Source organism: Erpetoichthys calabaricus, chromosome 8 (assembly GCF_900747795.2).
Source record: "Erpetoichthys calabaricus chromosome 8, fErpCal1.3, whole genome shotgun sequence".
NCBI lineage: Eukaryota > Metazoa > Chordata > Cladistia > Polypteriformes > Polypteridae > Erpetoichthys > Erpetoichthys calabaricus.
The window spans coordinates 2,181,049-2,194,330 of NC_041401.2; the positions used below are offsets into that span (position 1 = coordinate 2,181,049).

At 46.2% G+C, this 13,282-nt stretch overlaps 1 protein-coding gene across 2 annotated transcripts in view; it reads left to right on the forward strand.

The window, feature by feature from the left end:
* nbeal1 (neurobeachin-like 1) overlaps positions 1-13,282 on the forward strand; it is a 175,053-nt gene that overhangs the window by 44,709 nt on the left and 117,062 nt on the right. Inside the window, exons 10-11 of one of the 2 annotated variants that reach the window (XM_028806166.2) lie at positions 5,718-5,824; positions 8,176-8,253. In XM_028806166.2, the coding sequence (XP_028661999.2) occupies positions 5,718-5,824; positions 8,176-8,253 (185 nt within the window). The remainder of the gene's footprint in view (positions 1-5,717; positions 5,825-8,175; positions 8,254-13,282) is intronic. The other variant, XM_028806167.2, reaches the window with a different exon arrangement.

The following is a 13,282-nucleotide window of genomic DNA, read 5'->3' on the forward strand; positions in this document are numbered from 1 at the left end:
ACCTTTATATCACCTGATTGGACACACCTGTCTGTCTATGAAGTTCAAGGCTTAACGAGCTCATCAACCAATCAGCATTGAGCAGTGACAGGCATTCAAATCAGCACAATGACAAGGGGACCCACATTTGTGCACAGCCAGTTTTTCACATTTGATTTCATTTCATACAACTAAATACTGCGTCACTAAAAATCTTTGTTCGGAAAACACCGCAGTACTCCTAGAAAATGAAAGACAGACCACTGATATCTTTAGTGTTGAAAGGAGAGTCAGTTATTATGCAGGCTGAGAGGGGGTCCCAAACTTTTTCATATGACTGTTAGGCGTTTTTCTCATCGGTTACGACATCTTTAGTAATGGTGCCCTCTCACACTTAATGATTCACTTGTACGGATTTCCGATCAAAGACAGGCGTCCACTGTGTGGATTTTATGGGCTCTGGAATGGTTGGAGGCCTTTTGTGTGGTCTCATGCCCGCTACTTGAGGCTCATGGTATGACCCCGAAAAATGATGTGATGTTTCGCTCTTGGTTTAATGTCCCTATGATTTGCCCGTATCTTGTGGCTAGTGGCCTACATTATGTCAGCTAATCTGTTGAAAGTACAAACATGCGATGCTACCAGCAATTTCTATCTGCCTGCCAGTGCTCCGCAAGATTTCTTCTTTGAACTCTGATCTTGCTGTACCTTTAGAAGAAGGGTCCCTATAGCAGATGGCGCTTTCGTCACCACTTGACCGACTGGTCCTCCTCTTCAAGTGTCCACAGACATTTTGCAGTCGAGCTTGCAAAAGCGTAAAGGCTGATTTGCTTCCTGATTGGCCAGTGGAGATTGAAATACCAAATCAGCGTATCCCCTCACACCTGAGGTATGACAGCTTTTTTTGTTATCCTAATAAAAACCACTGGGACCCCGTAAGCTGCACAGATCAGGGTGGAGCGTATCTCATGCCTTGTGAGTAGCAACTTTATGACCTTCAAACCACTTTCTTGTGATTTTGTGCGGATTGGGAAAACCAACTGGCCAGCCCAAGCTAAAATGGCAGCGTGTGTGCCTGTCCTGAGTGAAATGACAAGCAATGGGAGCCGATGTGTCCTTCACAACGTTTTTTTTCTGCTGAACTTTATCTCTCATCCCGACCGTCTGAACGCTAAGTGACGTCACCCCTTTTCTTTCTCAGTTCACCGATCGGCCACTGCACTGGCAGGACAAGCTCATGTTCTCAATCTTGCTTTTATTAGCTGGCTTTGCTATTCCAGCAGCCCCCCTCGCTGTGCTTGACGGTTTTGTTGGTTGCCGATTCTTGAATAGACGTCTGTTTGTTGCAAACAGTTTGGCGGGCGTTCAAGCTTGTTGAAATTTAAGCTGCCTTGTTTTGCCTTTGGTGAACAAACGGATTGTTAGCATAGTTTGAATGCTTGCTCTTTAAAAATGATGTTATACTCCAAGAAAGCTGCAGTCCCACGGTGCCCCCCTCTTCATTTAAGAAGGCAATGCTTCCAGGGTACTCTCTGCTGTGCTCCTCTCCACAACGCTTTCAGATGAAGGACAGGCATATGGTCACTTAGAGCCAAGTGTTAGTGAGACTGTCCCTTGAGACGCCAAGTGTGGCTGGCTGGATTAATGACATCACATACAAAAATTGTATTTAAACAAGAACACAAGAGTTACATGAGGAAGAAAGAAACCTGAGCCAGCTCGTTAACCCTGGCCATGCCCTTAACATAAGCGATTCCGCTCTTGACTCCGTATACTAGGTTTACGAGGGGGAGTCAAGCTAAAGTTAGAAAATGGAATGAACCTTCACAAAACTGATGATGTCATTCCTCAATGGAGTCTCCACCCTTCTCAATGCACTTGTGCCACTTGCTTGGCAGTGCCCAGATTCCAGCAGAATAAACGGTTTTGTCTCGTCCTCGCCACCACTTGTGCACCGCTCGCTTTCTTCATGACGTCATCTGCTAAATCGACAACCACCCAGATGTTTAAAGGGTGGAAATCACACGGTGCCAAAATCTGGTGAATAAGGAGGATGTGGCAATACCTCAAACGTCAGTGTCTCCAGTGAAGACCCCTCGGCATGTAGTGTACGACAATAACTTCTTTATTGTCGAGGGGTACTACTGTCACTGGTGCAAGTTACTGTGACTTGCTGGAGACCAACGTGAAGCCTGCTATTCGATCCAAGCTGTGGGGACTGCTGTCTCAAGGACAAGACAATGCCTGCACACTGCTAAGAACACCAAGGCTTGTCTGGAGAAACAGAAGTTTGAGGTATTGCCACATCCTCCTTATTTGCCAGATTTGGCACCGTGTGACTTCCACCCTTTAAACATCTGGGTGGTTATCGATTCAAGACAGATGACGAAGTGAAGAAAGTGAGCGGTGCACGAGTGGCGGCGAGGACGAGACAAAACCTTTCATTCTGCTGGAATACGGGCACTGCCAGGCAGGTGGCGCAAGTGCATTGAGAAGGGTGGAGATGACATTGAGAAATGACATCATCGGTTTTGTGAAGGATCACTCCATTTTCTAACTTTAGCTCGACTTCCCCGTGCAGCATCTCGTTTTTAGCGATGGCACGCCACAATTTCTGACTTGCGGGGTTTACGTTCGTGTTCAGGTTTTGTGACAGCACATCTTCTAACTGACGTCTGCTGGGGCTCTGGTTACATGCGATCTTTTGGTTTGTGATTCTCTGGCTCCATTTTTATCATGTCATGTCCTGGGCCTTGTTTGTTAGGTCCGATGACGACCGGTTACGGCCTTGACGTGTTTATTCTGGCCTCATTCTGTGACCCGATTCCAACCCCTTATTACAACTGCTGTTCAGCCCAGTCCTGAGGCAGCGGTGGCAGTACAGGGAGAGGCATGGAAATCCGACCAGCAAGTTATGGAAGACCTAGCATTTGTCTGAGCTTTTCCGTGCCAAATAATTTTCAGCTTGTACCCTAATCTTCAACTCGTATATTTCTAATTTCTAAACCGAAGTGGATTCTGATTGTCACGGAGGACATGAATGGGTCATTTGTTCACGCTTCAAGGCTGGGGGCAGCCAGTATAGAAAAGTCTATTCTTAATGTTGATGATTTGCATATATTCAAAGAGAAACGTGAGCATACAGTCATGGCCAAATGTTCGGAGAATGATGCATGTGTTGGTTTTCACAAAGTTTGCTGCTTCAGTGTTTTTAGATCTTTGTGTCAGATGTTTCTCTGGGATACTGAAGTAGAATTACAACCAGTTCAGAAGTTTCAAAGGCTTTGATTGACAATGACATGAAGTTTATGTGGCACAGAGTCCATATCTGCAGTGTTGGTCCTTCTTTCTTTTTCAAGACCTCAGCAATTTGTCCTGGCAGACTGCCAATCAACTTCTGGGCCAAATCCTGACTGATGGCAGCCCATTCTTACAGAATCAGAATTGGTGGGTTTTTCTTTGTCCACCCGCCTCTTGAGGATTGACCACAAGTTCTCAGTGGGATTAAGGTCTGGGGAGTTTCTAGGCTGTGGACCCCAAATGCCTATGTTTTGTTCCTCGAGCCACTTAGTCCTCACTTTTGCCTTATGGCCCGGTGCTCCATCATGTTGGTCACCAAACTGTTCTTGGATGGTTGGGAGAAGTTGCTGTCAGAGGATATTTTGGTCCTATTCTTTATTCATGGCTTGGGATCAGGGCACCACCAGGGCAGAGCTGGCTCAGGAATGGCAGCAGGTAGGTGTGAGTGAGGAGAAGATTTTTGGTGGATGGGCCTGATGGGTGTCAAGAAGGGCCGCAAAGAAGAAGAACATAAGGGACAGACTTATATTCTGCAAAATATGTATATTCTGAAGCCATTAAGAAGGCTAAGAGAATGTTAGGATATATAGCACGATGTGTGGAGTACAAGTCCAAGGAGGTTCTGCTCAACCTTTATAACTCACTGGTGAGGCCTCATCTTGAGTACTGTGTGCAGTTTTGGTCTCCAGGCTACAAAAAGGACATAGCAGCACTAGAAAAGGTCCAGAGAAGAGCGACTGGGCTGATTCCAGGGCTACAGGGGATGAATTATGAGGAAAGATTAAAAGAGCTGAGCCTTCACAGTTTAAGCAAAAGAAGATTAAGAGGAGACCTGATTGAAGTTGTTAAAATTATGAAGGGAATTAGTGCAGTGGATCGAGACTGTTATTTTAAAATGAGTTCATCAAGAACACGGGGACACAGCTGGAAACTTGTTAAGGGTAAATTTCGCACAAACATTAGGAAGTTTTTCTTTACACAAAGAACGATAGAAACTTGGAATAAGCTACCATGTAGTGTGGTAGACAGTAAGACGTTAGGGTCTTTCAAAACTCGACTTGATGTTTTCTTGGAAGAAATAAGTGGATAGGACTGGCGAGCTTTGTTTGGCTGAATGGCCTGTTCTCATCTGGAGTGTTCTAATGTTCTAAAAAGGTGCAGGGATTGGACTTCTGGGGGAAAGTCATTTGCTCTGATGAATCTCCTTTCTGATTGTTTAAGGCGCCCTGAGTGGCGCTACAATCAGTCCTGTGTCACTCCAACAGTAAAGCATCCTGAGACCATTCCTGTCATGTGGGGTTGCTTCTCAGCCAAGGCAGTGGGCTCACTCACAATTTTGTCTAAGAACACAGCCATGAATAAAGAATGGGACCAAAACATAAAGCGAGAACAACTTCTCCCAACCATCCAAGAACAGTTTGGTGACCAACGTGATGGAAAACCGGGTCATAATGCCAAAGTGAGAACTAAGTGGCTCGGGGAACAAAACAACGAAATTTGGGGTCCGTGGCCAGGAAACTCCCCAGACCTTCATAATCCCATTGAGAATTTGTGGTCAATCCTGAAGAAGCCAAATCCCAAAAAATTCCGACCAACTCCAAGCACTGATTATGCAAGAATGAGCAGCTGCCATCAGTCAGGATTTGGACCAGAAGTTGATTGACAGACAGCCTGCCAGGTTGAATTGCAGAGGTCTTGAAAAAGAAAGAAGGGCCAACACTGCAGATATGGACTCTGTGCATAAACTTCATGTCATTGTCAATCAAAGCCTTTGAAACTTCTGAACTGCTTGTAATTCTACTTCAGTATCCCAGAGAAACATCTGACAAGTAGATCTAAAAACACTGAAGCAGCAAACTTTGTGAAAACCAATACTTGGGTTAGTCTCTAAACTTTTACATCTTGGGGCGCGTTAGTACAGTAAGGGTTAAATCCCAAGAAGGCCTCTGCCTGAATATTTTTTATTTTTCTTAGCAAGCTGGAAACCACCGATATTTCCTAAGTCAAGATCAGGTATGCAGAGAGGGGCTGACAGGCAACCCACCCACGTGGTGAACGTGAGCCGAGGACTGGAAATACTGGCGGCAGGAACTGGACGGGTGCGAGGAGGGGAGAGGGTCTGTCAAGTGGGCCTGATGGACAGAACAGAGTGCTACACTTATTAGGCTGGGAAATATCGGTGGAGCTAATTGGAGGCAGAACCAAAGCCATGGGATGCTGGGAAGTCAGATATGGGGGACAAATGAGCCAAGTGATAAGAACTGTAATAAAAGTAAGATGGCCCCATCATCTGATTTGAGTCTGTATGTGTGTACGTTGCACAGTAAAGCTCGATTCTGCCGCCTGTCCTGAGACTCCCGAGTGACTTCTTTGGGCTAAGGTTGCCATCTCCACTTCAGCACCAGCTGCAGCTCTGACCCATGTTCTCTTTTTTCCAGACTCCATCACGGACATGTTCAACTGCTCCGACCGGCCGGTCCTCCAAGCCGTCTACCTCAACAGCAACTGTTTTGAGCATCTCATCCGTCTGCTGCAGAACAGCAAGGTGCGTACTTGTCCCGTGTGTGTGTGGGGGGGGGGGGCGGTGGCAGTGTCAAGTGTGCTGCTGCTGGACCCTCTCGCTTTCAGGTATCGTAACTCGGCCTTGAGCAGCGCTACCGTGCTTCCGGCTGACCTGCTGTGAATGCTGGGTAGCCAGCGGCCTTCTGAAGTGCATGTCACATGTAGAGCTTCCCTGCTTTTGTATTTTTGTGGTAACGTCTGGCTTGTGCCTCCAGTGCAGGGCATCGGGTAGAAACATCAGCTACAAGAAGAGCATCTTTGATATTACCAGGCTGCTCTTCAGCGTGAAGGAAGGATGTGGCTTGGGGTCGATGTCCACAGTGGCGTTCTGCTGCAAGTCTGTGGATCTTAAGAGTACATTGTGGTGTGGGAGCTTCTAGACAAGATGGCCATGAGGTGGTCAACAAACTGCCCACCCAAGTCCTAGCAGAAACTTCAGCAGGGCTTGAAAGGAAAGCGTTAGACGCAGGGCCACATGGTTGAAAAGTGACACCTTCAGTCACAGTGCTGTGAAAAAGTATTTGCCCCGTCCTGATCTCTGTTTTTGGGCATTTGTCACAAAGAATGGCTGCCAAATTTATTACAAAATGCAAAACTAGATAAATAGAACCAGTGGAAACATAGAGCATCACTTCTAAATTGATACTTAATATACACTCACAGGCCACTTCATTAGGTACACCTTGCTAGTGCCGGGTCGGACCCCCATTTGCCTTCAGAACTGCCGAAATTCTTTGTGGTGTAGAGTTGTTAAGGTGCTGGAAATGTCCTTTAGGGACTTTGGTCCATATTGACACGAAGGCATCAATGGCTGCCATGGCATCATCCAGGTGGGTGGTGGTTGAAGTGGTTCCCCAGTGTCTATTGTCACCACCAGGGGGCATACCTGCACCCCAATCAGCCAACACAATGACTTGGACACAAGTTCTAGTGAAGACAAAGGGTTTTATTGCGTAAACTCTCACACACCCGATGTTTCCATGACTCAGAAAATGTAAATCCCAGTCGCAGCAATCCTCCCACGTCTCCTCCACTCCCCCAGGTAAGCTTCGACTTCCTCCCCCCTGACTCTGGCTCCCCATATGAAAGCAGACTCCACCTTTTATACAAAACCCTGTAGTACTTCCGGTGTCCCAAAACTGTGGCTCGGGAGCACTTCTGGGTCCGTTTGCAGGCCCACAGAGTAGGCCATGGAACCCAACAGGGCTGACCCAAACAACATTTATGTACTCATATAAAGTGCATTTTCATGCAAATGGTGCAGCTCAAAGTGCTTTACAAGATTAGGAAAGAAAAGTCGATATGAAGCAAAAGTAAGATTAGACAATACTAAATAACAAAGAATAAAATAAGGTCTGTTGGCCGGGAGAATAAAAAAGCCAAGAAAACTCCAGATGGTCCCGGAGAAAATAAGAAAACAAAATCTCCAGGGGGTTCCAAGGCCAAGAGACCTCCCAGTCGAACTTCAATTATCCCTGGGTACCCACGGGGTACGTTAGCCCAGGAACACTGCCACCTAGCGTGCTGGGGAGATGGTGACCTGATTACATCGCCTTCTCGTGTCCTTCTGTGGTATCCCCGAGGATCCCAGACCAACTCTGGCCAGAATGCCAGTCCCAGCATGCCATGCCTCACACTATAAACCCCTTTGAGTTGTGAGACAAGCGCTCTCTCTAGATGTAAGTCATTATTAATAAGTAGCCAAAACACAAAAGCAAGCCTGTAACTGAATGGCTCAGAGGTTTTAAGGCCCGATCAAAGTTCTGACTTGAATCCTCGTGGAGATGCTGTGGCAGGGCCTAAACTGAGCAGCGCCCGCGTGCAGACCTGCCAGCGTGTCAGAATTAAAGCAAAGAAGAGTGGGTGAGAAAATAATGGGAAGTGTTCAGCTGTGCGTATAACTGCTAAAGGTGCTGCAGCCAAAATCGAGAAAGTAGGGGGGCAATGACTTTTTCACGTGGGGGTGTTGGATAACTTTGTTCCTTAAATGAGGAGAAGTCCTGATAGTAAGACCACTGAGTGTTCATTCACGTTCCCCGTGTCTAATATTGCATTTTTTTCTAAAGATCTGATGCCATTCATTGTGACAAATGTACAAAAAATGGGGGATACTGGGAAGGGGGCTATTACTTTTTCACAGTTCTGTCATGAGATTGGGGGACCGTTAATTTTTCACAGCTCTGTTGTGAGATTGGGTTACAAGTTGGGGTGGGGGGTGGGGGTCTAAAGGTCAGAAGGTTTCAGAGGGGGGTGTGGAGGGGGGGTGGCAGTCGGTGTTCACATTTGCTCTTTTGGGCACTGACCTCACCGTGTCACTTGTTGTTCATTCAACAGCTGCTTGTAAATGCTCGATGTAACTCGGCCGACAAGACTGAGAAAGATCTTGCCAACCAATTACTGACAGAGGCCCAGGTATTCACGACAATCCTCACTTTCACCACAGCCTTCAGGGCGACCGCACAACCATTCCAGTGCCGACTCTTCCTTTCTTTTCACGGAGGTAGTGCTGTGGTCAATGTGCATGTGGCCTGTGACTTCCCAGATGGATGTGACAAATGGAGGGCCCTGCTTCCACTGGCAAAATTGTGGTAGGGGTGTTGGTGGTGGCCAGAAGAGACTCCCTAACAGCTGACTGAAATAGCAAACATGTTGCGTTTATTTTTGGTATGGCGGCATTCACTGAGTGCAGGTTGTTAACAGGTTTGCAGGTGAAGTGCATTCAGTTTACATTTATGAGCTCAGCAGATGCTTTTATCCAAAGCGACTTACAAAATCAAGCAAACATCAGTCTGAGGACGGTGTAGGAACAAATGTGACAGGACAAGATAACACAATTGATCATCACTTGCGAAGAGTTTGTAACAAAATGCTGGCAAGTTACACTTCCAGAACTGAACTGGTCAGGTAGACAGACATTCACAGAACAAGAGGGTCTTCTTAAAACACACTGAGGGAGTCAGAATTTGGAATGGCGGTGGGCAGCTTGTTCCACCACCCAGCAGCTACACGTCTGAATTGAGATTTGATACAACGCCAAGGTGGCATCTGTTCACTAGCCAAGCAGAGGACCTCACAAGTGTCTCCATATATACAGGAGCTGACAGCTTGACTACTTTGGGGGCAAGCATCAGGGATTTGAGCTTCATATGTGCCACCACAGGGAGCCAAAGTGGTGATCAAAAAAGAGGAGTGATATGCATTTAAAATGATCAATCGTGGCTTGGTGACATGTGTCCAGTACTGCTGCCAGTAGAGAGTTGCATTCCAGATATGACAAGACCAAAGCCTGGACCAAAAGTTGTGCTACAGTGTCTTTCAGATACAGTCTGATTGTCAGACATTGTATAGAATGAATCTGCATGAAGCACGATGGCTAGTGAAGGACAGCTGGGCAGACCTGGCAGGTGTTGGTGATAATAAGCCAAGCTGAGTAGATGTTAGGTCAGGTCAGGTCAGGTTGGGGAGCCTGCACTGGTACAGCGTATAGCACCCACCACACGACCAAACAGCCCGGGATCCCAGTTGGTGACTTTAAAATGAGTTCATCAAGAACACAGGGACACCGTTGGAAACTCATTAAAGGCGGATTTCATACAAATGTTAGAAAATGTTTGTTCACTCAAAAAAACAATAACATACAGTTAGATATGTGGAATAAATTACCAGGTAGGACCATAGGGACCTTCAAGTCTTGATTTCAACAACTCTGTGATGGCCAAGATGGTGTGCTGGGCCCGTAACATCACTTCAGAGGAGGCCTGCCAAGTCAAGAAGCTAATTTATGGTGAGCCCTCTTGTCCCGCTGGAGGTGGTAGTGGAGCAGCGAATGAGGACAAAACCGTAACTGACACTCCCTCACAATGCAGCTCATGTGCCTCATTCAGGACTCCGTGAGCAACACAAAGTCAAACCAGCGGTACCCAATGATTCTCCAAAGAGATACCAAAGAAGTTCAGTCTTTGTCTCAGGTCACTGGACAGCATCCGTGTCTTCCAACCATTTAGCAAGACAGGAAGTGACCTAGAATAAGAAGATAGCCCATCTTTGTCAGGTTGAGCTGGAGATGATGTTCCTTCATCCAGGGAGACGTGCAGAGATCCTACTAGCTGGCACTGTGTGGTCCCTGTGGAATGAATGACAGGTACAACTGTGTATCATCCACATATCCCCTGTAAGAAAAACCAAGGGACACGATCATGAGGCTTATTGAGAAGAAGTATAGAGAGAAAAGGCATGGGCCCAGCACTGATTCTTGGGGTTACCCCCCTTTGCTTGTGTGATGAACCCTTGACATCTCTCCATGCCAGGACACACGCCCAAGAGGTAGGACTCAAACCACCTGCTGGCTGTCTTGGTGATGCCAAGGTCAGAGTGTGTGATGAGGTGGTTCTGGTGGTTCACCATATCAAATCTAGCAGGATGAGGCAATTCCAGACATTAATTCCATAATGAGGACCCATAAAGGCAGAGAGGAAAGCAAATGAACCGCAGACTGGTCACGAGTTGGACTTGTACAGCATGTAGCTGCACGTAACTTTGATGTTACAGGAAAAGACTGAAACCCGGATTGAGATGGTGCCACTGGAAATTAAGGGGAAGTGCATTTAAGAATGGAGCCAGGAAGCTTTATTTTATTACAGTGCAATTTTTGTAATTTATTCATAATGATCTTATGGTGCCCTTTGTGCGACTAGCTGGGTTTTTGACAGTATTTCCCCCTCTAGAGGGCATTTTGAGTATTTTTTATTTGGACTTTCGTGCTTAGGAACTCTCAAGTTCTTAACATGGAAAAAAATACTTTAAGCAAAAGAGATCTGGAAAAGAAACAAACACAGGGATCACAATCTGGTAAACACATGACAGCGTGATCAGGTGATCATATAAAGCGCAGCTATATAAGGTCAGCATCGTCAACACACTTTGTCCAAGATTGTGGATATGCATTCTAAACTTTTTACTGCGTCATTCAGTTTCTTCTGACCAATTAGGACTTTGACTTTGGACGGCTTTTGACAACGCACTGTAAATGTTTGACCGCTTTTGGCCCTGCTCGTGATTTTGACAGTGCGTTTCATCTCCCGCTGTAGCTTTTCTTTTGCCTTCTGGGCCTGCCAGTCTGCTGTTCATGGCAGATCATGAATGAATTTGGGATCACTGGCTAAACACAATAAAGTTTTAAAATAATAAGCAGGGAATGCTGGGTAGCAGAACCAGTTTAGAATAAACACAAGAGAGTCGAGTCACACAGCCCGTTATAAACAGACCATCTCCGTCCATTTTCGGAGTTCTCAGAGAAGGGCTAGTCTCGGGCAAACTGCCAGTCCAGCTTGGGCTGCACACACTAAACAAACTGTACCCTCTGATAAGTTTGTTCCTGTACGGCGTTCTCCACCGTGTTCAGGCTCAGGGCACTGACACACGTCCTCAGATTAAATATGATAACCGTCAAGCGTATTTGCATACATAAACTCGCACATGAGAAGTGATGGAGAGCCCAGCTCCGCTGATGAAGAGCCCCAGCCTTCTAAATGAAATGTCCAAATTCTGAGTAAACCAGAAGCAGCGGCCCATCACCTCCTAAAATATGATTAGGTTGGTCAGGCCAGAAAGTTTAATGTGCCCCATGGAGAAAATAAGATAAGGAACAATTAAAGTACTGATGAAGCATCACAAACCGGAGCATCAGTGTGCAGTCAACATGGCTTCATACCAAACAGGGCTGATGGAATTCTATGAGGAAGCCACAAACGTAAAAGATAAGGGAAGTGCATAGGATGTCATTCATCTTAATCTTCAGAAGGTGCCACATGAGAAGCCTCTAATTAAAACTACAAGAAGTGGCCTTTCAGGGTGCAATGTGTAGGTGGATACTGTCACAAAATCAAATGGAGGCAGATAAAGTTTGGCGATGGCCACCCCTGTGTACTGAAAAAAAGAAACACGTCTTTGCAAAACGGAGTCCACAACTGAACTGACTAACGGTATAGGAAGGCTGTTCTATTTACATGTGACGGACAGAAAGAGGTGGGAATTCAGGGACCAGAACGGGAAGTGAGATCATCAGGAGGAGGGCTCTGGGAGGTGGAAGTGATGTCATCTGGAGGCAGGACTTGTAGCCAGGAAGCCACTTTGCTGGGCGGGTTCTTCGTTTGGTATGCAGAGGTAGAAAGGGAGAGGGGATTAGATGACAGCGCCAACCCCTGGCTCTGCTGAGAAACAACATTATTTGAACTTGTAAAACGTCTCCCATGCATGCACGCCTGTGTGACAGTACGAAATTGGCTCAAACACCAGGAGCAAAGGGTTATGGGAAGAGGAACCACTTCAGATTGAGGTGATATTACAAGAGATGACCAGCAGTGGCTATCGTTGGGGCTGTGGTTCTTTTCAGTATACATAAACAGTGTGGACAGGACCATAAAGAACAAAGACGGTCAGGTTTACAGGTGAGAATCAAACGTGGTGGAAGGTCAGAAAATGGAGAATCGGCTAAATTGTTACAAAGGGACTTGGGCAGCATGCAGACCTGGCTAAGCAAAAGTAAAGAGTTACAAGTAGGAAGTAGAAATGGTAGAGCGGAATACACAGTAGGGGGTCTGAAACTTGAAAGTACACCTCATGAGAAGGAGGCATAGTGGACTGATGTGATCAAGATGTCTCAGCAGAGTGTTAGGGTATATAGCGCCCTGATGTGTAGAGTACAAGTAAATGGAAGTCTGAAACTTGAAAGTACACCTCATGAGAAGGACCTGGGAGTCGTAGGGAACTCCTCACTATCAACATCAAGATGGTGTACAGAAGCCATTGAAAAGTGTACCAGAATGTTAAGTTATATAGCACCTTGATGTGAGGAGCCTGAGTCACTGGAGGCTGTCGTTAAGTCGTATCACACACTAGCGAGGTCTCGTATGGAGTTCTGTGTACAGTTTTGGTCTCCACTTTACAAAAATGATTTGGCAGTACTAGAAAAATTCCACAGAAAGGCGACAAGGCTGATGATACGACTGCAAGGTGTGAGCCATGAGGAGGAGCTGAACCACTTGGACTTTTTAAGTTTAAGAGAACGGAGATGAAGAGAAGACCCGACTGGAATGTGTAAAATTCTGAAGGGACTTAGTCCAGTGGATCGAGACGGTGACTTTAAAATGAGTTCATCAAGAACACGGGGACACCATTGGAAACTCGTTAAAGGCAGATTTAACACAAGTGTTGGAAAGTGTTCACTCAAAAAAAAAACATAGTTAGATATGTGGAATAAATTACCAGGTAGGACCAGAGGGACCTTCAAGTCTCAAAATTCAACAACTCAATGATGGCCAGTATGGTGTGCTGGGCACCTAACATCACTTAAAGGGAGGCCCACCAAGTCAAGAAGCTAATTTATGGTGAGCCCTCTTGTCCCGCTGGAGGTGATAGTGGAGCAGCAAATGAGGACAAAACG